This window comes from Podarcis tiliguerta, assembly GCF_965153285.1.
Source record: "Podarcis tiliguerta genome assembly, chromosome: 2".
Classification (NCBI taxonomy): Eukaryota; Metazoa; Chordata; class Lepidosauria; order Squamata; family Lacertidae; genus Podarcis; species Podarcis tiliguerta.
In genome coordinates, this window is record NC_139535.1 from 20303725 (window position 1) to 20328024 (window position 24300).

Consider the following 24300-nt stretch of genomic DNA (forward strand, 5'->3'; position numbering starts at 1 on the left):
TGCAAGACAGGCTAACCACAGGCTGGTTAGACTTCAGTTCCCATCATCCTTGACTCTTGGAAAGGCTCACTGGGGCCGATGGGTCCAAAAATTTGGATGGCACCAGGTTGGGGACAGATGGCACAAGACTTTAACTGGGGAGACCTGTGCTCAAATTCCTACACATTCCTGTGGCTCACTCTCAGGACAAAAGTCAATAAAAGTGTTAAAGGCGTGATCTCATTTCATCTGTTGGTTGTGGGAAACCCTGAACTCCTGTTTGAAGGAGGGATGAAACCAGTGCTATTTTTCCGGAAAAAGAGGCGCTCACGGAACTCACCATGAACTCTTGTTCTCTTATCATGGCAATGGCACCCACCTTAGAGGTGCTGGAACTGAGTTCCGGTGAGTTCCAGCTGGAAAAAAAAAGCCCTGGATGTAACAAATCTGAGTAAGTGCGTAAGTAATTCTACAGATTGATGTTTGTTCCAGTTCAGCAGTAAGCAGCAGGATTTTTCTGATCTGTGCCTAGAAATAACGGGATGAGCTCAGAGTCAGCTGGATCACCCCTCTCTCTCTCTCTGCTGGCTGGCTGGCACTTTCAGCTCTTAATAGGTTCATGAGTGAAGGCTTGCCCTTGCAGAAGCCATGCTGGCGCTGCTTCATCAAGGCTTGTTCTTCTATGCACTTGGTTATTTTTGTCTTTAACCCACCAGGCTGCCAGTGCGACCCCCGGGGCACAGTGCAGGACGGGCCCCAATGCGACGCCATCGCAGGCGACTGCTTCTGCAAGCGTTTGGTGACCGGGCGCAGCTGCAACCAATGCCTGGTGAGTAACAGGCTGCCCTGCTCCCCCCCCCTTTGCTTGTGTCTTCCCCCCGGACTGGCTGACACATAATTGTGTCTCTTTTTTTCAGCCGGAGCACTGGGCGCTGAGCCCTGACATTCATGGCTGCCGGCCTTGCGACTGTGACGTAGGGGGTGCCCGCGACAACCAGTAAGGGGGCTCTGGAGAGAGCATCCTGGGTGGGTGGGGGAGGCTGAGGAAGGTGGGATTGGGAGCACGATCCCAACAAGGGGCCCTTGAGGAGGGAAGGTGGGATAGAAACCCAATAAGCAATAGGTAAAGGTAAAGGGACCCCTCACCATTAGGTCCAGTCGTGGCCGACTCTGGGGTTGCGGCGCTCATCTCGCTTTATTGGCCGAGGGAGCCGGCATACAGCTTCCGGGTCATGTGGCCAGCATGACTAAGCCACTCCTGGCGAACCAGAGCAGCGCATGGAAACGCCGTTTACCTTCCCGCCGGAGCGGTACCTATTTATCTACTTGCACTTTTACATGCTTTCAAACTGCTAGGTTGGCAGGAGCTGGGACCGAGCAACGGGAGCTCACCCCGTCGCGGGGATTTGAACCACTGACCTTCTGATCAGCAAGTCCTAGGCTCTGTGGTTTAACCCACAGCGCCACCCGCATCCCCTCCAATAATGAATACCATAGAACAAAATGTGGGCTTTGCAAATCAGCTGAGGAGCAATCTCTTTGCATGAAAAGGACCTGCAGTGAGTTTTCCTGCAGTCGCTGGAAACTGCAGGAAGGGACAGGGCTCTTGCCCTTGGGTCCTGATTTCGGGCTTCCTGCTGGGGTGCTGGCCTGATCCAGCACAGCTCTTCTGCTCCCCAACCCATATAGGAGGGTTTGTGAGAGGCACAGCATGATCTGCTGCACCGGAGATAGGATGGTCACTTTGGAAGGAGAGGTAACGAAAGAGACAGAGCCTCCCCTCCTCTTTATTTGCTCATTTATTTATTGAATTTCTACCCCCGCCTCTCTGCTGGGGAACTCAAGGCAGCAAGCAATGGGGTTCCCAGGCAGTCCATTGGCCGGAACTGAACTTGCTTAGCTTTATTTAGCAAGGGAGCAGCTTCCCAGCACCTTCCATGCAGGGCCCTTTTAGCTTGATACTGGAGGGGATGGAGAGAGAAAAATGATTTGGGGCTGTATTTTGAGGCAGACCTGGTTAATTCACACTTTTCAAAACAATAGCGGACTGAAACGCAGGCACCTTTCAAAATTTGTGTTTCTCTGAACCCTGTAGATCTCTGAGAGAGTAATGTGTGCAAAAACGCACAGGCCGGGGCAGAATTATCCCTAACAAACACATTCAGGGAGGGAGAAATTGCTTTGCAAAAACGTGTCTATTGGCCAGAATTGTACGGTGGGAGAAAATCATCAATGAATTTTCACGAGGACTTGAAAAAAACCGATTTGGAAATGTGGAGAGCGGGACATAAGTGTAGAAAAATGAGAAACTGGAATAGACGGATTTGCCCATCCCTGTGCAGGAGGTGGGTGAGCGTGCTCTCATGGGCTAGAACCGCTTTCCCCGTTTGAGCCTCCCGCGCTACCTTCCTGCAGGTGTGCCATGGAGACGGGGCAGTGCCGCTGCCGGAGCCACATGGTGGGCAGGCAATGCAGCCAAGTGCAGACCGGCTACTACCACACCGCGTTGGACCATTATACGTATGAAGCGGAAGAGGCCCGGCTTCTCCAGGTGAGGACGTTTGGCCTGCAGTTGCTTAAATACAGGGGTGTAGGAAAGTGTTCTCTGCTGAGTACCGACAGTAGTGTTTAACCTGACCGGCGGCGGCTCTCCAGGGTTTCATAGAGTTGGAAGGGGACCCTTGTCCAACCCCGTCTGGATGGCTGGGGCTGATGGGAGTTGTAGTCCAAGAGCATTAGCACCAGGTTAGCAACAACTAAGTAACTAACTAATAGAAGCACAAAGTCTTACAGATCTTTCTCTTGGCAGGGAGCTGAAGTAATGGAGCGTGTGCACCTGACGGGCCACCCGGCTACGTGGACAGGGCTGGGGTTTGCCCGGGTGCTGGAGGGCGCTGTGGTGGAGTTCCAGGTCAACAATGTCCCCTTCTCCATGGAGTATGACATTCTGCTGCGCTATGAGCCTCAGGTGCCTCTGCTTTTGCCTACCGTCCTACAATACTTCTGCTCCATTCATAAAGAAACAGGGGGTGTGCAGTTTGGGCTTCCAATCTTCACATATATATCAAACTCTTTAATGAAGCATTCAGAGCTTTACATGAAGTTCAGAGCAAGTGTTTCTCGGGGAATAAATAAAGTTTCGCCTCTGCCCCGCTGCTTTCCCCTGGAAAACCTGCTCCTTAGCACTAAATTGGAATGAATGGAAATCTGCTGAGAATCCAATTACCGTTTGTTCTGATTCAGTGCTAAACCGTGGGTTTTCCTGGGGGAAAGTGGCAGGCAAAAGGACATGTGGATGAGGCCTTAGTCATATCCATCCATTTCAATGGTCTATTCCAAGTAAAGCTTAGCTGAATATCACCCAATAGGCCAGTGACATACAATGCTTTAGCAAGAAATACTATATTCCAATTAAATAAAAAAAATCCTTCCAGTAACACCTTGGAGACCAACTAAGTTTGTTATTGGTATGAGCTTTCGTGTGCATGCACACTTCTTCAGATACCACACGAAAGCTCATACCAATAACAAACTTAGTTGGTCTCTAAGGTGCTACTGGAAGGAATTTTTTTATTTTGTTTCGACTACGGCAGACCAACACGGCTGCCTTCCTATATATATTCCAATTAAGAAGTCTAATCCCAGAATTCAGCTTTTCAGAGTTCAGAATGTTCTGAGCTTCAGCTTGAAGAAATGTAAACTTTGAAATCGTTCGGAATTCAGCTTCGCCTTTGCCCCGAGTTCCCAAATCTTCCAGGTCTGTTCTGGATTTCAAGGCAGGCTTCTCTCCGCACCCGGCCTGGAAATACCCAGAGTGGAACTCAGCTACGGCTGTTTCCCCTAAAACAAAAAAACACCTTAAAGGCTGTTTCTGAGGAGGTGCCATCTTAGTCTTGGCCTGCCTCCGCATCTCATGCAGCCACACTGTAAGTCCTCCTTTTTCCTCAGCTTCCAGGAAAGTGGGAAGAGGTGAAAGTGTCTGTGGTCCGGCCAGGGCCCATCCCCACCAGCAGCCCCTGTGGAAACACCATCCCTGCGGACGATGTCATGACGACGGCTCTGCCACCCTCATCCCGGTGAGTGATGAAAAACATACAATGGTGCTTCGCAAGACGAAAAGAATCCGTTCCGCGAGTCTCTTCGTCTTGCAGTTTTTTTTCGTCTTGCGAAGCAAACGCATTAGCGGCTTAGTGGATTAGCGCTATTAGCGGTTTAGCGGCTATTAGCGGCTATTAAAGGCTTAAGGGATTAGCGGATTAGCTGCTAAAAGGCTATTAGCGGCTTAGCGGGCTTAGTGGATCAGCTGCTAAGCGGCTTAGCGATCAGCTGTTAAGCATCTTAGCGATCAGCTGTTAAGCGGCTTAGCGGCTTGGGAAAAAGGGGGGGGGATGGGAAAAAACCCCGCAGGAACTCGCAAGGCATTTTCGTCTTGCGAAGCAAGCCCATAGCAAATTCGTTTTGCGAAGCACCTCCAAAACGGAAAACCCTTTCGTCTAGCGGGTTTTCCGTCTTGCGAGGCATTCGTCTTGTGGGGCACCACTGTACAATGCTCTCCTCTCCCCCCTTCTCTTTCCCCAAATCTCTTTCCCTCTTCCCCCTCTCAACTTTATGCCGTATACAACATTCATGTCTCGCATTGAATATAACTGATCTGTAGAAATGACTTTATAATCTGAAAACAGAGACAATGTACAGTGGTACCTCAGGTTACATACGCTTCAGGTTACAGACGCCGCTAACCCAGAAATACTGCTTCAGGTTAAGAACTTTGCTTCAAGATGAGAACAGAAATTGTGCTCTGGTGGCGCGGCAGCAGCAGAAGGCCCCATTAGTTAAAGTGGTGCTTCAGGTTAAGAACAGTTTCAGGTTAAGTACGGATCTCCGGAACGAATTAAGTACTTAACCCGAGGTATCACTGTACTGTGGTACCTCGGTTCTTGAACGCAATCCATTCTGGAAGACCGTCTGAGTTCTGAAATGTTCAAGAACCGAGGTGCAAAGGATGGTCTGCAAATTTCATTGAGAAAATTGAGAAGCACGCAGAAGAAGCCGTTCGACTTCCGGGGCGCGTTCAAAAACGGAAGCATTTACTTCTGGGTTTTCGGCGTCCGAGTTCCGAAACATTCGTCAACAGAAACGTTTGAGAATCGAGGTACCGCTGTATGTATGTTCTTTTGTAAACCCAAGAAAATCTCTAATAAAAGCAATTTTAAAAACCAACCAGGAATTAGTGGTCTCACCCTGGGAGAACTTCTTTTCCCTGCCTCTCACACAGGCTCCTTCCAGAGGTCTGCTGAAGTCAGCAGCACCTTCCCATCCGTTGCAGGGGACAAAGCAGGCTGCCCAGATGTGCCAGTCAGTGGGGAGCGAGCCAGTCACAGGGGCAGGCGGTTCCTTCCCATCCTTGGCATTCAGGAAGACGCCGTAGGATCATCATACACAGCAGAAAAACATGCCGGGCCCTCTGCTCGCCTTTGCTGTAAACAGGCCCTTTCTTTGGAGAGCCAGTGTGGTGTAGTGGTTAAGAGCAGCAGATTCGTAATCTGGGGAACCGGGTTCGCGTCTCCGCTCCTCCACATGCAGCTGCTGGGTGACCTTGGGCCAGTCACACTTCTCTGAAGTCTCTCAGCCCCACTCACCTCACAGAGTGTTTGTTGTGGGGGAGGAAGGGAAAGGAGAATGTGAGCCGCTTTGAGACTCCTTCGGGTAGTGAGAAAGCGAGATATCAAATCCAAACTCTTCTTTGTTCTGTAGGTTTGTGGTGCTGCCCCAGCCAGTCTGTCTGGAGCAAGGGCTCAGCTACACCATCCGGGTAGAGTTCACCCGCTACGGAGGACGTGACCATTTGCAAGGGGCTGCGGTGCTGCTGGACTCTGTAAGTACTGAGACTCCGGTTGCATCTTCTGTAGGGGGAACCGTGGCCTGCTGCAAATAACACCTCCTCTCTGCCTCCCTCTTGCCCCACTCCCTGCTCAGCTGGTCCTGATGCCACGCTATTCCTCCCTGGAGATGTTCATCGCCGGGGACGCCGCCTCCATCGCCCGCAAGGAGACCTTTGAGCGCTACCGCTGCGCCCAGCAGGCTCGGCCCGTGGTTAAGGCGCCGACGCCGGAGCCTTGCGTCACCTTGCTCACCAGCATGTCGGCCATCATCCACCAGGGGGCACTACGTGAGTGTTAAAAACAAGCAACTACCACCAACTCACAGGGACGCGGGTGGCGCTGTGGGTTAAAACACAGAGCCTAGGACTTGCTGAACAGAAGGTCGACGGTTTGAATCCCCGCGACGGGGTGAGCTCCCGTTGCTCCTGCCAACCTAGCAGTTCGAAAGCATGTCAAAGTGCAACTAGATAAATAGGTACCACTCTGGCGGGAAGGTAAGCGGCGTTTCCGTGCGCTGCTCTGGTTCGCCAGAAGTGGCTTAGTCATGCCGGCCACATGACCCGGAGGCTGTACACCAGCTCCCTTGGCCAATAAAGCAAGATGAGCGCCGCAACCCCAGAGCCGGCCACGACTGGACCTAATGGTCAGGGGTCCCTTACCAACTTACCATGCAATACATCCTTACTGCACAGGTAGACCAGGAATGGTTTACCTATTGCCCTCCAGACTCAAACTCCCATCAGCCTCCGCCAGTGTGGCCAGTGGCCTGGGGTAATGGGAGCTATAGTCCACAGGTTGCAGTAGAGGCTTTCGCTTGCCCTAGCAAGCAATGGAAATGTTCCCAAGTGCTACAGGGGGTTCAGGGTGAGCTGAGAGAGGTGGTACCCAAAAGGCCCACACTAAGAGGGAGCAATGCTGTGCCACATCCTTGCTAGGTTGCATGCATGGGTGGGGCTGGCCTTGCCACAGAGATAATGCTTCTTGCCATCTTATACTGGAGTGGGCAAGCTGGGGGCGTGTTGGCAGCTGCCTTTGGCTGAGCCAGATGACTGGCCCAACGGCCTGCAACGCTGGAATCTTTTGCCTAGCATGGGGCTCAAACTCACGACCTTGAAATCAAGAGTCTTATACTCTACCACCTGAGCCATGTAGGCCTATACTGCCTTGCAGCAGCTCTCTAGGGTTTGGGGCAAGATACCTTCTCAGCCCTGCCTGGAGATTCCAGGGATCGAACCAGCAACCTTCTGCACGCAAAGCAGAGGCTCTGCCGCTGAGCTACGGCTGTTACAACCTCTCTCAATGTCTTTCACAGGCCCTTTTATGTATAACAGAGGAAGAGAGGCTCCTGCTGGCTTGTAGCAGAAGGGCGCCTCTTTCCTTTCATTCTCCTGCCTCCTACTCACTCTCCCTTTGCCCGCAGCCTGCCTGTGCAACCCCCAGGGATCGCTGAGCTCCGAGTGCCGTCCGGATGGAGGGCAGTGCCAGTGCAAGCCTCACGTCGTGGGCCGCCGCTGTGAACGTTGCTCCCCCGGCACCTACGGCTTTGGGTCCGGTGGCTGCAAAGGTGAGTCTATTTCAGGTTCCGACCTTTCCTCCCCAAACTCTTTCGTCTTTCCTTTTGAAAGCAGGGGCCGGTCCTCACTGGGCTCCTGCGTTTCAGTCAGTGCTGATGTAAACAGTCTGTTAGTACGGAACCGCTGGGAATAGAGGGCTGTCCGGTCTCCTCTTGCTCCTGCCGTTGCACCAAAGTGCAAACCCACATTTGAAACTCCTCCTTGGGCTACAGAAGAGGAGCTGCTTGCAGAGTTGGGGATGGAGGTGCAATATGGGGGGAGGAAATGATAACATGCCCCCGCCTCCCTCTTGATCCTCCACCCACTATTAATCCCTCCCAGTAGCAGCTGACAGGGCAGGGGTGCTTACCTGACCTCCTTGTTGATTTGCAAGCCCCCTCCACAGAGGCTGGTCTCTCTCACTGTCCTCGGAGCTTGCTTACTGGTAACCTCCTCTGGCTGATATCTCGGACAGACCATGGAGATTTTGATAGGCGACATTTTCCCAAGCGTGGGTAAAATGCACAACCCCTCCCTCCTGCTTCTGCAGGGGAAAGAAAATAAGTCAGAAATCTATTTACATGATGTTTATTTCTGACATTACAGCACTAGAGAAAAACACGTCCTTTCAGTTCAGTTCTTCTAGCAGGTCTGACAAACTTCCTGAACATGCGCACATGGAAGGTTTAAAATTACACTCTTCACAAAGACTTATCCAGCCTGTGAACGTCTTGGGAAATTCTTCTTTCCCACAGATAGGCGCATCATGTGATGTCAACAATCTGGGTGTCTGCAGTGGTGATGTTTCCATATACTGAAACTCCTGTCACCTGAGTCACCACGACTCACCCAGAAGGGGGCAGGTAAAGCAGCGGTGAGGTCAGTGCAGTGCAAACGCAGCAATGGAACCAATCCTGCACTTGCACCATGCTGACCTCCCCACCACCTCGCCTCTCCCTCCCAGTAAGTTGCAGTGATGCAGGTGGCAGGAGGTCAGGTAAAGTGCTCCTGCCCTGCCAACAGCTACTAGGAGGGCAGAGGAACAAGAGGAGACTGGATGAGGCAAACCACGAACCCAGGTTTGGTCAGCATGCTAAGCCAAACCATAGTTTAGCTCACAACAACCCAGCTGCAGCAGGACCAGAGGAAAAGCAAAGTGGACTCAATCTCCCCACCTCATGTTTGCACCTTCACAGAACTTGCGGTTTGTCTTAGTGTTATGTGCAAACAAGCTCACTCTGCTTTTTACTTTCCTCAAGACAGCTCCTCTATTACAGATATTGTAGCACTTGCACTCAAACTACAGGGTTCGTTTGTTTTTTTTACAAAACTGGAGCAGCTGTGCATTTCTGTAGATGCCCTCTTTATTTTTCTCTCAGTCCTTTGATGTACCTCTTCATCCTGACGGAGCTGCAAAAATCTGAAATGATCAGGTTCAGGAAAAGATTGTGCGAGTGCATTAATTTTAATGCAAAGCAAGCACGTTTCCATTCTGTGATTTGCATAATTGGATGTTGAAACTTCTCGGCACAGACTGCGAAGCACCTTAGCAGACACGGGCGAAGGGGGTTTGCATATGGTGGGGGCCGGACTGCAGCACGTGATGAGCAGGGCAGGAGGCGTCCACGGATCGTTACCTTGTGTGTCAGGAGGAGCAGCGGCTGGGGGCGTGTGCGTGACTTCTCCCCCCTCCCTTTGCAGTGTGCCAGTGCAACAGCGAAGGCTCTCTGAGCGGTTTCTGCAACAACTTCAATGGGCAGTGCCCATGCCGACCTGGTGCCTTTGGGCCGCGCTGTGACCACTGCCAGCCTGGCCACTGGGGCTTCCCCAGCTGCCGCCCATGCCACTGCAACGGGCGCTCAGAGGAATGCGACCCGCGGACGGGCAGCTGTTTGCATTGCCGGGGCCACACAGAAGGAGATCGATGCCAAAGGTGAGCATCCTGGGACGGCCCCCGGTTGAAGTGGGGGGTGTATCCAGGTGTATGAAGTCCAGAGGGAAAGGCCTCCTGGCGAGGCCTAACATCCAAAGGACCAAACCACGATCTGCAAACAGCCCTGGGGATGAACCCCCACACCAATGGCAACAAATATGTTCCTCAAACCCTTTTTGTTCCCCCAAATTGCAGTTGCGTGTCCGGATTCTATGGGAACCCATCGCTGGCCTCAGGGGGCCACTGCCGGCCCTGCCCCTGCCCTGAGGCACCTGGCTCTGGACGCCATTTTGCTGCTTCTTGCCGCCAAGATGGCCGCTCTGGGACAGTAGTTTGTAGCTGCCTCCCAGGCTATACAGGCAAGTCCAACTTTCTAGTGCCCTGTAGCCCTAGGATTGGGAGCTTGAGAGGAGATGAGGAAGGGGTGTAACAGAGACAGAAGCCCACATTGTAACCTCCTTCTCAAGTCACGCTTCTCTGGGAACATGAGTGCATTGATAGACCTGTGGTCACGGTTTATGTGTGTATTGCAGTGGAGATTGGGGACCGGGCTCCTTTTACCTCACACAGCGCCTTTTACCTCATAAACGATGCCCTTTATCTCACACAGCGCCTTTTACCTCACACAGGCCCGCGCTGTGACGAGTGCGCTCCTGGTTACTACGGCAACCCTTGGCAGGCCAGGGGGCAGTGCCAGCCCTGCGCGTGCAACAGCAACATTGATGTGGCAGATCCGGGATCTTGTGACCGGCGCACAGGCCGCTGCCTCCGCTGCCTCTACCACACCGAGGGCGACCAGTGCCAACACTGCCAGGGAGGCTATTATGGGGATGCCACACGACGCACCTGCCGCCGTGAGTGCCTCTTGGGGAGAGAGATGTGTTTTCTATCTGGTTCATGGTACTCCCATCGCTACCTGCCTAACCTTGCCTCTTGGTGGCCCTTCAGTAAACGAAAGAGATCAGGCCTCAGGCTTCCCAATTATTTTGTCAACAGCTGGCCTGTTAATTTTATGGGGGAAGGAGATCACCGCAAACACTCAGGGCTTATGGTCCCGGGGCCAGCTGCACCTTAAATCTTAACCACATATCATTTTGTTATTCCCAAGTTCAGATCTCAACAAAATCGTTAACTGCGAATGAAACCCCCTAAGGCACCCACGTCCCCTTCCCGTGAGTAAGGCCACTTATATTGAGACCCAAGAGGAAAGCTTGTCTTCAAAAAGCTGTGAGGAACTTGGTTTTCTAATTCAGTATCTGGCAAATTTCAGAGGACCAAGAATGTGAGCTTCTTGTTTCTTTTTTAAAAAGTAGGAAGGGGGGGGGGAGAAACAAAACACAAAAATCCAGTTTCCTCAGGATTGCGAATAAATGGGACTAGGAATGTTGCTGGCACTAAGGTGCAGTGATAAGAAGGAAGGCTTCTTTGCCTTCCACACAGAACAAGGATGCTTGTGGGGAACAATTTAGGAGTCTGATTTTCTGCAATGCCCCTTTGTGCCCCATATCGCCCCTCCACACACGCACACAGACACCGCAGTACCTTGCTGAAGTGTGAAAGCTGCCTAGCTTTCTAATGCCCAAATGAGGCGTGGCTTCTTTTTAAATCTACATGACTGCATATTTAATGTTCGTCCCGATCCATTGCTTCGCCCTCTTTTCCTTCGACCTGCCATTTTGAAAGCACCGGTGTTTCTTTTGTGTGTAGTGTTTCTGTGCCTTCCCTCCCTGCAGGCTGTTCCTGTAACTTCCTGGGCACGGTTCGCAGCCAGTGCCCGTCACAGGACCAGTGCCAGTGCGAGCGGTACAGCGGGCAATGCCAGTGCCTGCCCAACGTCCAGGGGCAGAACTGCGACCGATGCGCTCCCAACTTCTGGAACCTGGCCAGCGGTCAAGGCTGCCAGCCCTGCGACTGCCACCCGCAGTACTCCCTGAGCTCAGCTTGCAATCAGGTTAGGATGGGAAGCTGTGTGCCGGGCGAGGCTGGGAACCTCTAGGGCAGGAGCGGGAGGAAGCATTTTCTTCTAGGGAACCTTCTGAGGTCCAGGGAGCAGCAGAAACAAAGGTGGCTGAAACCGTGAAAGTAAATGTGTACCTTTGCAGGCTGATTTCTGCACTCGCATTGCTTCCATCCTCAATCCAGGCAGGGGGTGGGCCAGATGACTCTTTGGGACCCTTCCAACGCTACAGTTCAATGATACAAAGGGGGGGGGGCAAATCAGGGCCAGTAACAGGAGTGGCTTGGGGAGATAGATGTTGGGATACTGCCAGGGAGACAAAGTCCATCTCGACTCCACGTCGTCTCCGGACGTCCATTGATCTCCGTAGACACGCTGTATCAGCAATTAGCGAAACGAGCTCTAGAAATAGCTTGCCACATTCCAGAACCGATGCACGCTCTATCAGCAGATAATGCACACAGTGGAAGATGCACCCAGGAGAGCATTATTTAGAAGTTTATTCAGCGTTGATCAGAACAAAGAAAAACATGACTGCCTGCTTCAGATGTCTCCGGCAGAGAGAGAGAGAAACGAAAGCAAAGACACAACATAAACATCCTGTGAAAACAGGAAATACGCAGACTCTGTGACTCAAAGCTTGCTCCCTTTTAAGGTAGAACGGAAATATCCTAACAGTAGAGAGGTCTGGAGAGCCTCTTTATCACACCCCTGATCTGGTGCAAAGCTGTGTTAGAAAGGAGGGGAGTGGAGAGCATAGGAACACAGGAAGCTGCCTTACCCTAAGCCTGCCCATTGGTCCATCCAGCTCAGTAGCGCCTACACTGACTGGCAGCAGCATTGCAGGGCCTCAGACAGCGGGTGCTGCAAGCCCTTCCTGGAAATACCAGATGTTGAACCTGGGACTTTACGCATGCTAAGCAGTGGGTGGTGAGCGTTGGCGGCGTTGGCGTTGCAAGGCTCCCAACTGCAACGTCACGGAGTCTTATCCCTCTTCACCGCCAATAACGTTTGTGGAATCAGATGACCTCAACTTGACTTCAGTATTGGAGCGTTTAGATGATATTAAAAAGAGCAATACTCTGTTTCTCCAACAATTGAAACGATTGATATGCGACCTCTGCAGACTATATACCCGTATTTTTCGCTCTATAAGCCGCACCAGACCACAAGACGCACCTAGTTTTCGGAGGAGGAAAACAAGAAAAGAAATATTCTGAATCTCAGAAGCCAGAACAGCAAGAGGGATCGCTGTGCAGTGAAAGCAGCAATCCCTCTTGCTGTTCTGGCTTCTGGGATAGCTGCGCAGCCTGCATTCGCTCCATAAGACGCACACACATTTCCCCTTACTTTTTAGGAGGGGAAAAGTGAGTCTTGTAGAGCAAAAAATACGGTAATCTTCCCCAGCATCCCGATGTTGAAATGTTAGATCAACCATTGCCGACTGGCCAGAATGGAACAATGGAAGAGGAGGAGGAAGATACGGGTGAAGATATTGATCTGGATCATTATGATATGAAGGAGGAAGAACCTGTCAATGGAAAGAAGACAGAGGATGATGGCATTGAGAAAGAGAATCTGGCAATCCTAGAAAAAATCCGAAAGAGTCAAAGGCAAGGCCATCTAAATGGTGCAGTCTCTAGGTCTGTCCAGGCTTCAGATCGACTTATGAAACAACTCAGGGATATATATAGGTCGCAGAGTTACAAGTCAGGGATTTATTCAGTGGAACTTGTAAATGACAGCCTATATGACTGGCATGTCAAACTTCTAAGGGTTGATCCTGACAGCCCATTGCATAGTGATCTTCAAGTCTTAAAAGAAAAAGAAGGTGTAGAATATATTTTGCTCAACTTCTCTTTTAAGGATAACTTTCCCTTTGATCCTCCGTTTGTGAGAGTGGTCCCTCCTGCACACACTGGCGGGTATGTTCTCGGTGGAGGTGCATTATGCATGGAGCTGCTTACTAAACAGGGTTGGAGTAGTGCCTGTTCTACAGAATCTGTCATCATGCAGATCAATGCCACATTAGTCAAAGGAAAAGCCAGAGCACAGTTTGGAGCAAATAAGAACCAATATAACCTAGCAAGAGCACAGCAATCCTATAAATCTCTAGTACAGCTACATGAGAAAAATGGCTGGTTCACACTTCCTAAAGAAGATGGTTAACATTGTGGACATTTCATACACTTGGACCAATGTCAGTAAAAGATTTTCCTTCCAACACACATTCAACTATGTATGCCCCTATAACAGCCATACTGAAGATTCTAGCTCATAGATAACTAGTGGATAATCTGTTGACTGACACATCCAGTATAAGCTACAGCTGTACGATTCTGCTCTTCTGTCAAGTATCTTCAACTGAACAGTTTTAAAACTTTATTGTCCCCATGAATTAAGCATACCAATCCCCACTCCATTTTAGAGTGATAATCCTTCAAACTGGGCTCTTGGGGTTTACTAAAATACCAGTCATTAAGATCTGCCCCCTTTTATATGCACTTATTTGCCCTTCCTTAGACCCAGCTAGGGCTAGGGGCTGAGAGGTAGTGTGAAGCAGTGGTTAGGGTGCCTGGTGAGGATCCAGATCTTTGCTTTTGTACCCTGGCAACTGCTTCCGTGTCTCACTTTTCCACGGGGCAGGGTACAAAGGGCTCGCTTTGGGGAGTTCTTGAAGTTGTCATGCAAACTGCGCCTGCCTTGTAGTTTACAGGGCAATGCCAATGTCGGCCAGGTTTCGGGGGCCGCACCTGCTCGGAATGCCAGGAGAACCACTGGGGGGAGCCCAGCCAGCAGTGCAGAGGTGAGTGCTGCGTATTCTGAAACCCTGCCGTTGCTCTGGGCTATGCAGGGATCCTGAAAATGTCAGCTTCGTTTTTATTTCATTTAAGCAAGTTTCTGGTGTTGATGCCCGTGAAGGTGATAGTTTGGATTCCGAGAAATATGAATTAAATAGGTTTACCCCTATTTCACATTCACCTCTCTCCCCCAAAATGACACTTCCTAAAGGTCAAGAGATGCTCCAGAATTGGGTTCCTTCTGCTTGCACAGGAGGAACTCTTGAGTCCAAGCCGTTGTTTAAGAAAGGGGAATCCCCCTACTTCCTGGTAAATTACAATGCACTGGAGATTTCCTGTGCCTTTTGTGATATTTATTTGATCATGAGCAAGGAGAGCCAACTGGAAGCAAACTGTCTCCTGAAGCAGGCAGCACAACCAATTAATCCAGCATTAGATTCTCAAAGGCTGACATTTGCATCCCAGTTTCGGCCAATTCGCCGGCTAAACATCCAGCAGTTCATCTGACTCTCACTTCCTGCCCAAATTGGTGTTTTTCTGCCTAGTCCACTCGCTGAAGGACACGACTCACTAAAAGCCTGGGTGTCCAATCTCTTACCAATATGCCTGAAAGTGTGAGGGTAATCAAGATGGGGGAAATCTTAGAAGCCAGTTAATATTTCAAGCGGGATGTGGGTGGCGCTGTGGGTTAAACCACAGAGCCTAGGACTTGCCGATCAGAAGGTCGATGGTTTGAATCCCCGTGGCGGGCTGAGCTTGCTCAGTCCCTGCTCCTGCCAACCTAGCAATTTGAAACCATGTCAAAGTGCAAGTAGATAAATAGGTACTGCTCCGGTGGGAAGGTAAACTGCGTTTCCGTGTGCTGCTCTGGTTTGCCAGAAGCGGCTTAGTCATGCTGGCCACATGACCTGGAAGCTGTACACCGGCTCCTTTGGCCAGTAAAGCGAGATGAGCGCCGCAACCCCAGAGTCGGCCACAACTGGACCTAACGGTCAGGGGTCCCCTTTAGCTTTACCTAATATTTCAAGCAACGACGTTTGAGATCAACTCAGCTTCTTGATTCTGTTATGAAGCCATTTGGAGTGGGTGATTTAATACTAGATCGCACTCTACTAGCACACATGGTGAAATAATAGGAATGGCATTTAAATAGGCAGAGCTAGGAGAATGTGTTTTTTACAAAGAGCAATTTGGAGACCCTGGGTTCAAACTATTAAGGGATTTGTTTCTTCGGCCATGCTTTCTGGAAAGGTGTGAGGGTGTATCCCTAGTTGGCAAAGAAAGGGGTTGTTGGTTGGAGACACAGAGCACATTGTTGTAGGAGAACTCTGCTACAGGAAGGAGAGACACCCAGTTGCCATGCTGGTAGCTGACATGACGGCACAAATATTGCTGTAAAGTCATGTCAGTTTTCTCCAACTCGGCATTCATCGCAGGATGGCGGGTGGACGAAACGCACAGTTCCACTCCCAGCATCTGCATGAACTGGGCTATGAACTGGGTACCTTAATCAGAGGCAATCCCCGGCAATTACATGCAGCTTGGAAAATGTGGTCTACATTACCAAGTGTTAATATTGAGATGTGGAAAATATGTAAACAACAAGGATAAGCAGGATTAAGATGTGGAGAGATGCTCCAGAGATCCAGACCATGGGGAGCCCCAAGAAATTACAATTTGGACTATAATTTGATCTTTTATATATATTTCTATTAATTTTTTAATTGAAGTATTATGATTAGATATTAAATTTAAATAATAATAATAATAATAATAATAATAATAATAATAATAATAATTTATACCCTGCCTTCCCCAGCCAAGACCCGATTCAGGGCAGCTAACACCCGATACAAAAACAAATTGACCAAAACACAACTTAAAAACAAGATTTAAATACAACATTAAAATATTAAAATACAGCCTCATTACAATGGAAACTCAAATCAAAAACTTTTGGGGGGATGAAAACGTCAAGTCTTCACCAAGGCTAATTTTCCAGACTGGTCCTACATGGGCCAGAAAAATTGGAAAATTTTAAAAAACAAAAAGATTAAAAAAAAAGTGGTCTACAAAGAGTTGGGTGGTTTCCTTGGAGGTGGGGGAGCCCTTTACGCAGGATGAAGGGCTTGGAAGATGCCACGTGCAAAGGAATAACTCTCTCTCTCCCCTTTACGGCGTTTTTGGAGAGCCAGTGTGGTGTAGTGCCCTTATACCCAGTCAGACCCTGGGTATCAATCTCTGCCATCTCACTGCTCACAGAGAGCCAGTGTGGTGTAGTGGTTAAGAGCGGTAGTCTCGTAATCTGGGGAACCGGGTTCGCGTCTCCGCTCCTCCACATGCAGCTGCTGGGTGACCTTGGGCCAGTCACACTTCTCTGAAGTCTCTCAGCCCCACTCACCTCACAGAGTGTTTGTTGTGGGGGAGGAAGGGAAAGGAGAATGTTAGCCGCTTTGAGACTCCCTAGGGTAGTGATAAAGCGGGATATCAAATCCAAACTCTTCTTCTCATGTTGCGTGCAGCCTGCGACTGCGACCCTCGTGGGATCGAGAAGCCGCAATGCCACCGCATCACAGGTCACTGTTCCTGCCTCCCGGGGGTCTCGGGCGTGCGCTGCGACCAGTGCTCCCGAGGTTTTGCCGGCGAGTTCCCCGCCTGCCAGCCGTGCCACCAGTGCTTTGGGGACTGGGACCGCATTGTGCAGGATTTGGCCGCTCGCACCCGCAGCCTGGCGCAGCGCGCCCAGCAGCTTCAGCAGACGGGCCTCACCGGGGCGTTTGAGGGCACCTTCCGCCGACTCCAGGACAAGCTGAGTGCGGTCCAGGCCATTGTCAATGCCCGCAACGCCACCGCCAGTGCAATCACCCACCTCTTGCAGAATATGGATTCGCTGCGGTGAGTGACGGGTGGCCTTGGTACCTGTACATGTGCAGAGGAAACGGACCTGGCTGGAGCCTAGGAGCAGTGGGTGGGCAGGGTAGGAACTGAGCTGCTGCATTCAATTTTTGTCTTTTGTTTGGAATCCCAGGTACCATAGTTTGTTTTGGGAGCTGGGCTTCTCCCTCTCCCTCTCTCTCTTCTTACATTTTTTTACAGTGGTACCTCGGGTTACATACGCTTCAGGTTGCAGACTCCGCTAACCCAGAAATAGTACCTCGGGTTAAGAACTTTACCTCAGGATGAGAACAGAAATTGGGCGGCGGCAGCAGGAGGCCCCATTAGCTAAAGTGGTACCTCAGGTTAAGAACAGTTTCAGGTTAAGAACGGACCTCCGGAACGAATTAAGTACTTAACCCGAGGTACCACTGTATTTGCAAGTTTCTCAGATTAAAACTTTACCTTCACATATCGAACGTACAACATAGACACAAGATTCCCAAAGCATCTCTAGGACTTCCCTCCTCACCTTTGTGGGTCCTGTTGTTAATCATTTCCTCCTGCATCTTTTACATCTCCGTTGTTTCCAAAACGCACCATTAAACTACAAGTGCTATTCCAATCCTACTAACGATTTTAACTGTTTCTACAATGGTTTTTAAGGTAGGTTATAAATTTCCCCCATTCCTTATTAAAATTTTGGTCTTCCTGATTTCTGATTCTTCTGGGTCTTTAGCCATTTCGGCATAATCCATCAACTTAATCTGCCATTCTTCTCTGGTATGGGCTTTATCTTCTTTCTATCTGTGGGCCAATAACATCCGTGCAGCTGTGGCTGCATACATAAATAGTTTTTCTGTTCCCTTGGGATTTCAGCACCTAGAATTCCTAAAAGAAAGGCCTCAGGTTTTTGGGTTTTTTTAGAAAAGGTTATTAATTTAATTTCTCTGAAGAGGAGCAGTGGGTGGTTTAGTCCTGGGTGGCAGTGCACCTCTTTCCCCACTGAGAGCCAGTGTGGTGTAGTGGTTAAGAGCGGTGGACTCGTAATCTGGTGAACCGGGTTCGTCTCCCCGCTCCTCCACATGCAGCTGCTGGGTGACCTTGGGCCAGTCACCTTTCTCTGAAGTCTCTCAGCCTCACTCACCTCACAGAGTGTTTGTTGTGGGGGAGGAAGGGAAAGGAGAATGTTAGCCGCTTTGAGACTCCTTAGGGTAGTGATAAAGCAGGATATAAATCCAAACTCTTCTTCTCTTCTTCGTCTTCTACCTCCCGCTTCTCACTTACGTCCTCTCACCAGGCAGGAGATTGCCGATGTCACAGAAACGCTGACCAGCCTGGAAGGGTTGCTGACGGCCACCCAGGACAGGAACTTCAACGCCAACCATGCTCTAGGCACTCTGGAACGCGGCGCCCGGGCCCTGAACCTAAGCCTGGCAGACCTTGCGCGCCAGCTGGAGGCACTCAAGAATGCCAATGTGCTGGGTAAGTGCGTGTCCAAAGGGACGTAAGAAACATACTCCCCCCCACCCCCCATTTTTACCCAGCCCTTTCATCAAACGTAGAATTTCAGTTCTCCCCCTGGCCCCACAACCTTTTGACTTGCAGCCTCTGCTCATGAGCCAGAGTGGAGGCTAGGCATTTATAGGGAAGTTTTTAATGTTTCATGCTGTTTTGTTATATTTCACTGGGAGCCGCCCAGAGTGGCTGGGCAACCCAGTCAGATGGACGACATATATATTATTATTATGGGGGTTTCCCATAGGTCTAGCACAGGCTTCCTCAACTTCGGCCCTCTAGATGTTTTGAGACTGCAATTCCCATCATCCCTGACCACCGGTCCTGCTAGCAAGGGATCATGGGAGTTGTAGGCCAAAAACATCTGGAGGGCCGAGGTTGAGGAAGCCTGGTCTGGCAGAAGAGATGCTCAGCAAAGGCCTCATAGTCCTGTTCTTTAATCCCGCCCCCACTTCCCCCGGCAGGAGCCTATGACAGCGTCCGCCAGTCCTTTGTCCAATCGCGGGAAGCGGAACACCAGGCCAACGCTTCCACGGTGGGTTTCTCCAGCCCTGTCGGCCAATCGGCCGCATCCCGGCGACGCACGGAGCACCTGATGGCAGCCCGGAGAGACGCTTTCAATCGGCAGAATGCAGCCAACCGGCGAGCCCTGACTGACCTGTCGACACGAGTTCGAGGGCTGAGCCTGCATCGGATCAATGAGAAGGTGGGTGGGGAAGCTGGGAAGGAAACACCACAAAGCAAAGCGTGTGAGAGCCAGAGATGGGGAACCAGAGGCCTTCCAAATACTGCCAGATTTCCAGCTCTCATTGGCTCCGTCCAGGGAGCCAGTCTCCCCGCATCCCTGAGGTAGCCAGTCAGGTCTTGGTTGAGGGGAAAGGTGAGCTCAATAACTTTTCAGACCACGCTGCTAAGTTTCTGCTTAATGTTCTGTTGGTATTTTACTGCGAAATGTTATTCTGTGGTACTTCGACATGCGCGTCTTCTGTGTGAACCGCACGGAGCAAAGGCGAGGAACCTTTTCCCGCCTCTTGAGGGCCACGTTCTGTTCTGAACAAGCGCCTGAAGGCCACATGCTAGTGGTTGGGCAGAGCCAGAGGTATAAGTGGCCGAAGCGAGGAAGGAAACGTTTTGACAGCAGGCGAGTGTCAGGGACTGGTTGAATGCAGAGGAACGGTGAGGGCGGCTGAGGAACCCCCAAGGGAAGACGACTCAGAGCCCAGGAACTGGTGGTGAGATGACAGTGAGTGGTCAGAGGGAGAAGACTGGGAGGAGGTTGTCAGAAGCTGAAGAGGGAACAGGGTTCAGCGAGTGGAGGGAGTCTGTGGCAGAAAGAAGTCCAGAATCAGAGGTAGAAGAGGGAGCAGGACTGTGGGATGAGGGAGGCCAAGAGGCAGAGAGGAGTCTGGCTGCTGAAGAGGCCTTCCTGCTGTGACAAGCTCCCCTCCCTTCCTGGTCCCCAGTACCAGGAGAGGCATGAAGAGGGCGGAGGAGAAATCAGAGTCACAGAGTCACACAAGCGCAGCCTCAGATTGCTTAGGGGAAACCCTGGAGGACTTAGGCAGCTGTGGAGAGGCAGGGCCCTTCATCTCCGCAACTGCTCCATAGGGGCAAGACCTACTGAAGAAGAGATGCTGCGCCCATTGGGCCAGACTCTCCCGTGCCAATCCTGTTTTGTTTTGTTTTTTTAAAAAACTTATTTCATGTGATATACTGCTGGCAAGTTTCTTCATGCTTCCTCCAACACTCTTGTGCTGGTCCCGAGGGTTAACCGTGCGGTGAGGTCCGAGTCTAGTCCGAGGGTGAGGGTGCGGTATGGAGGCTGTCCGTCAAAGCTGAAACGGGGTCCAAGGCAGGGAGTCGGGTGAGGTCAGGAGCTCCGGCAGAAGAGGAAGACAGGGTGCAGGCAGGAACAGGCTACCAACAATGTTGCTCCCGCAAACTGGGACTTGGGCTGGCTGGCTTTTATCTGCCCTGAGGCACAGGGCGGCCCCGGTCCACAGGTGACTCGCCTCTCCTGGCCTGGTGGCGAGCACTCCTCCTGAGGGAACTTACTTCCCTCCGCCTCTCTGCCCTGAGCCTCCGCAGCTCAGGAGAGGCTGGAGGGTTACTGGACCCAGAGGCAACCTCCTCTTCCCCTGACAGGGCTAAGGGTGGAACACCTGCAGGCAATGGGTCCTCCATCACCTCAGGGGCCAGAGCAGACTCTGCTGGTGCCCTCACTTGAGGATCCAGCACAGGTGAGGACCCTTCAGTCTGAAGCCCCATCCCCGGCTCAGCTGGTTCTGGAGGCGGGGAATCCTGTGCAGGCTGGGATTCCTCAGGTTCAGCCTCCGAGTCCGAATCCCAGGCCATCACAGCTTTCTCCTCTAGGTGTGCGGTGCTCCAGGGGACGCCCCCTGCTCCAGCAGCCCCTGCGGAGGGGCTGGTTGCCGTGATGAAGATGGCCGGCGCCACTGCGGGGGCCTCAACTGCAACGGGGCCGTGGCCACGGCCGACAATGCGCTGGATCGAGCCCGCCATGCCGAAGGGGAGCTGCGCCGAGCTGTGGCTGACGTGGATGTCCTGCTGCGTCAGGTAAGCCATCAGAGGGGAGCCGCAGAGCTCAGTGTTATAGGCAAGGTAACCCATGAGAGCCTTTACATTTGCACACATTTCGTTTCATAATGCCTGGACGTGGTTCTCAAGGCAGTAAACCAGAGTTAGCTCTGGCTCTGTTCCTGGAATGCAATGCTCCCTGCAATCCCTAGGCCTCTGCTTCCCCCTGCTGGCTGACCAGGGGACCTGGTATGTCCTTTGCAGGTGGCCGAGGCAAAGGCAAGGGCAGGTGAGGCGAAGCAGAGGGCACAGGCCGCGCTGGACAACGCCAATGCCACCAAAGCCCGGCTGGAGCGCTCCAACAAGGAACTGCGGGACCTCATCCAGCAAATCAAGGGGTTCCTGAATTGTAAGTGCAGGATATTGGGCTGCCCCCTACGCCAGTCCCTTATTTTATTTTGTTCGATGTCTTTCTCAAAAAGACAGCTCATGTAACATACGGTACATCGCATGCCGTAAAATGCCACTTTTAAACGGCTCCCCCCCCCAAAAAAAAAGATTTATGGGAGCTGTAGTTTGTTAAGGCTGCTGAGAACTGCAAGGAGACCCCATTATTCACCCTCACAGATCGACAATTCCTAAAGTAGCTGGACAGTCGACCCCTCCTCACAAGGAGCTCTCGCAAAGAATAAACAAACAAGTGCCCCAAAAAATTCAGAAAGCAATCTTAATGTTGAAAATAATAAAACGAAAGCCAGTTACGTTCGTGTTCCTGCCAAAAAGGGAAAGGCAAAATTTCATACAAAAAAGTTAAGAATGCCGCTGCACCTCCTTATGCAAGTTCCAGGCAGGGCCGTGGGGCAAGGCAGGTGGACATATTTATCCCTTGTGTGTGTGTGTGTGTTTGTGCGTGCAGTGGGGGCGTATTCAGACAGGGATGAAAGAAAGCAGGGCAGAGGGGACATTTGCAGTGGGTCTTGCGAGAAGCAGGGGCCTGCCGTTCTACCCGTCTGTAGCGCTGACTGACCCATCCCTCGCACAGTTGACGGAGCCGACCCTGACAGCATTGCTCTGGTGGCCTCCCGCGTGCTGGAGCTCTCCATCCCAGCGTCCCCCGCACAGATCCACCACCTCGCTGAGGAGATCAAGGAGCGCGTCAGCAGCCTGGCCAACGTGGACGCCATCTTGGACCAAACGGCGGGAGACGTGCGTGTGGCGGGACAGCTGCTGCAAGACGCACGCCGCGCCAAGTGAGTGTGCGAGGGCCGGAGAGGGCGTGGGATGGAGGCTGCTCCTGTCGGACCCAGAGGAGAGGCCATGGGGACAGAACTGTGCTCCCCTTGGTCCTCCTCCCTTCATGAGCAGCAACTAGTTGTTCAGCAAAGGGAGAGGAAGTTGGGGGAGCGTAGGAGTTTGCTCCGCGGGACCAGCACCCTGTCAGGAGTCTCCACAGCTGCTGTTAAAACCTGAACTGATGGTGGGCTTATTATTAGGTTTGAACATGGGTTCAAATCCCCACCCCCTCCATGAAGCTCACCATTGGGTCTTAGGCTGAGAGAAAATAACCTCCTTTGTTAGGTGTATTGTGAAGTTAAATGAGGAGCATTGTGAAGCACTGTGCATATCAGATACTGCTAGAAACATGGCAATGAGAGGTCCTTTCATGTGGCTGTGTTACAGGAGCTGAACAGAGTACAGTGGTGCCCCACAAGACGAATGCCTCGCAAGACGGAAAACCCGCTAGACGAAAGGGTTTTCCGTTTTGGAGGTGCTTCGCAAAACGAATTTGCTATGGGCTTGCTTCGCAAGACGAAAATGTCTTGCGATTCCTGGGGGTTTTTTTCCGCTCCCCACCCCCTTTTTCTAAGGCACTAAGCTGCTAATAGCCTTTTAGCAGCTAATCCGCTAATCCCTTAAGCCTTTAATAGCCGCTAAATCGCTAATAGCGCTAATCCGCTAATCCGCTAATGGGCTTGCTTCGCAAGACGAAAAAACCGCTAGACGAAGAGACTCGCGGAACGGATTCTTTTCGTCTTGCGAGGCACCACTGTACAAGGGTGGGGTGGTCACTGTTTGGGCTAGTTTGCCATCTAGGCTCAAATACAGGAGTGGTTTAGATGCAAGGAGGGCCAAATTCTCACTGATGTGGGGAAACATGGAGGCATCTGTACAATTAGCCTTTCAAAAGCAGCGTAGTACAGTGGTACCTCGGGTTACATACGCTTCAGGTTACAGACGTTTCAGGTTACAGACTCTGCTAACCCAGAAATAGTACCTCAGGTTAAGAACTTTGCTTCAGGATGAGAACATAAATCATGCAGCAGCAGCAAGAGGCCCCATTAGCTAAAGTGGTGCTTCAGGTTAAGAACAGTTTCAGGTTAAGAACAGACCTCCAGAACGAGTTAAGTTCTTAACCCGAGGTACCATTGTACAAAACAAATTAACTATGCAGAGCTAAAAACCGAACAGCAGGTCGAAATGGAAAAACTGACCAGAAAGTTCAGGAACCGAGAAGACCAAAACTTTAATAAAGAACAGGGGAAATTTACAATTTACTTGAGAGACCACTGTAAGCAGATGAAAACATTAGCAGGATTGTAATAACACTTGTAATGTAGAAATTACTATAGACAAAATGGAGAGACATGAAACTTGGATGATGAAATAATATACATTTGAAAAGGTTGATAATAGGACCCACGGAGGGGAAGGTGGGAAGTCTAGAGATACAGAGAAATCTCTAAATATGGATATGTATTTGGCAATGTTATAATTCTACACTTGTAAAATCAACTAAAAAAATATTTCAAAAATAAAAGGTGAACAGTGGGGAACACAAATAGTCAGCACAATAACGCTCAGGGAGAAGCTAAGTCAACCAGATTCGTTTTCAGGGCTCTCTTTCATCCAGAGAGAGGGCTTGGCACAGATCTCGGAGGTGGGGAGGGAAGTAAACTATACCTGTACACAGAGATCACACCTGGCGAATGGCTGCCCCTAGATCTCTTACTCCCATGGATTTGTCATCCTGGCCATCACAGCAATGGGGACGCTAGTGCAAATAACTCTGGGCTCACACTTGCTGCTTGTTCTTCCCGTCTCCAGCGCTCGAGCAGAGAGCGTAAAGACTGCAGCCGAAGCAGTGAAGAAGGCTCTGGACGACGCCAAACGGGCTCAAAGCGCCGCCGAGAAAGCCATCCGCAACGCAGCCAGTGACATCTACAACACCGAGACTGTCGTGAATAGGGTAAGCCCGGTCGCTGTG

At 51.0% G+C, this 24300-nt stretch overlaps 2 protein-coding genes across 2 annotated transcripts in view; both read left to right on the top strand.

Moving 5' to 3' along the window:
• Positions 1-24300, top strand: part of LAMB2 (laminin subunit beta 2) — a 62504-nt gene that overhangs the window by 28734 nt on the left and 9470 nt on the right. The window contains exons 11-30 of the mRNA XM_083424547.1: positions 696-808; positions 897-976; positions 2395-2530; positions 2789-2947; positions 3928-4055; positions 5734-5854; positions 5956-6148; positions 7282-7425; positions 9116-9347; positions 9543-9706; positions 9977-10201; positions 11081-11298; positions 14014-14110; positions 16628-17000; positions 18280-18464; positions 18962-19203; positions 20871-21074; positions 21300-21444; positions 22078-22285; positions 24141-24282. Coding sequence (XP_083280673.1) covers positions 696-808; positions 897-976; positions 2395-2530; positions 2789-2947; positions 3928-4055; positions 5734-5854; positions 5956-6148; positions 7282-7425; positions 9116-9347; positions 9543-9706; positions 9977-10201; positions 11081-11298; positions 14014-14110; positions 16628-17000; positions 18280-18464; positions 18962-19203; positions 20871-21074; positions 21300-21444; positions 22078-22285; positions 24141-24282 — 3509 coding nt within the window. The remainder of the gene's footprint in view (positions 1-695; positions 809-896; positions 977-2394; positions 2531-2788; positions 2948-3927; positions 4056-5733; positions 5855-5955; positions 6149-7281; positions 7426-9115; positions 9348-9542; positions 9707-9976; positions 10202-11080; positions 11299-14013; positions 14111-16627; positions 17001-18279; positions 18465-18961; positions 19204-20870; positions 21075-21299; positions 21445-22077; positions 22286-24140; positions 24283-24300) is intronic.
• On the top strand, positions 12712-13726 carry LOC310670868 (ubiquitin-conjugating enzyme E2 Q2-like). Its single transcript, XM_083426685.1, has one exon. The coding sequence runs from the start codon at positions 12727-12729 to the stop codon at positions 13471-13473; it is 747 nt and encodes a 248-aa protein (XP_083282811.1). The 5' UTR covers positions 12712-12726; the 3' UTR covers positions 13474-13726.

Coding starts and splice junctions, on each gene's coding strand:
- LOC310670868 (XM_083426685.1), top strand. CDS start 12,727: ATGTTAGATCAACCATTGCCGACTGGCCAGAATGGAACAATGGAAGAG.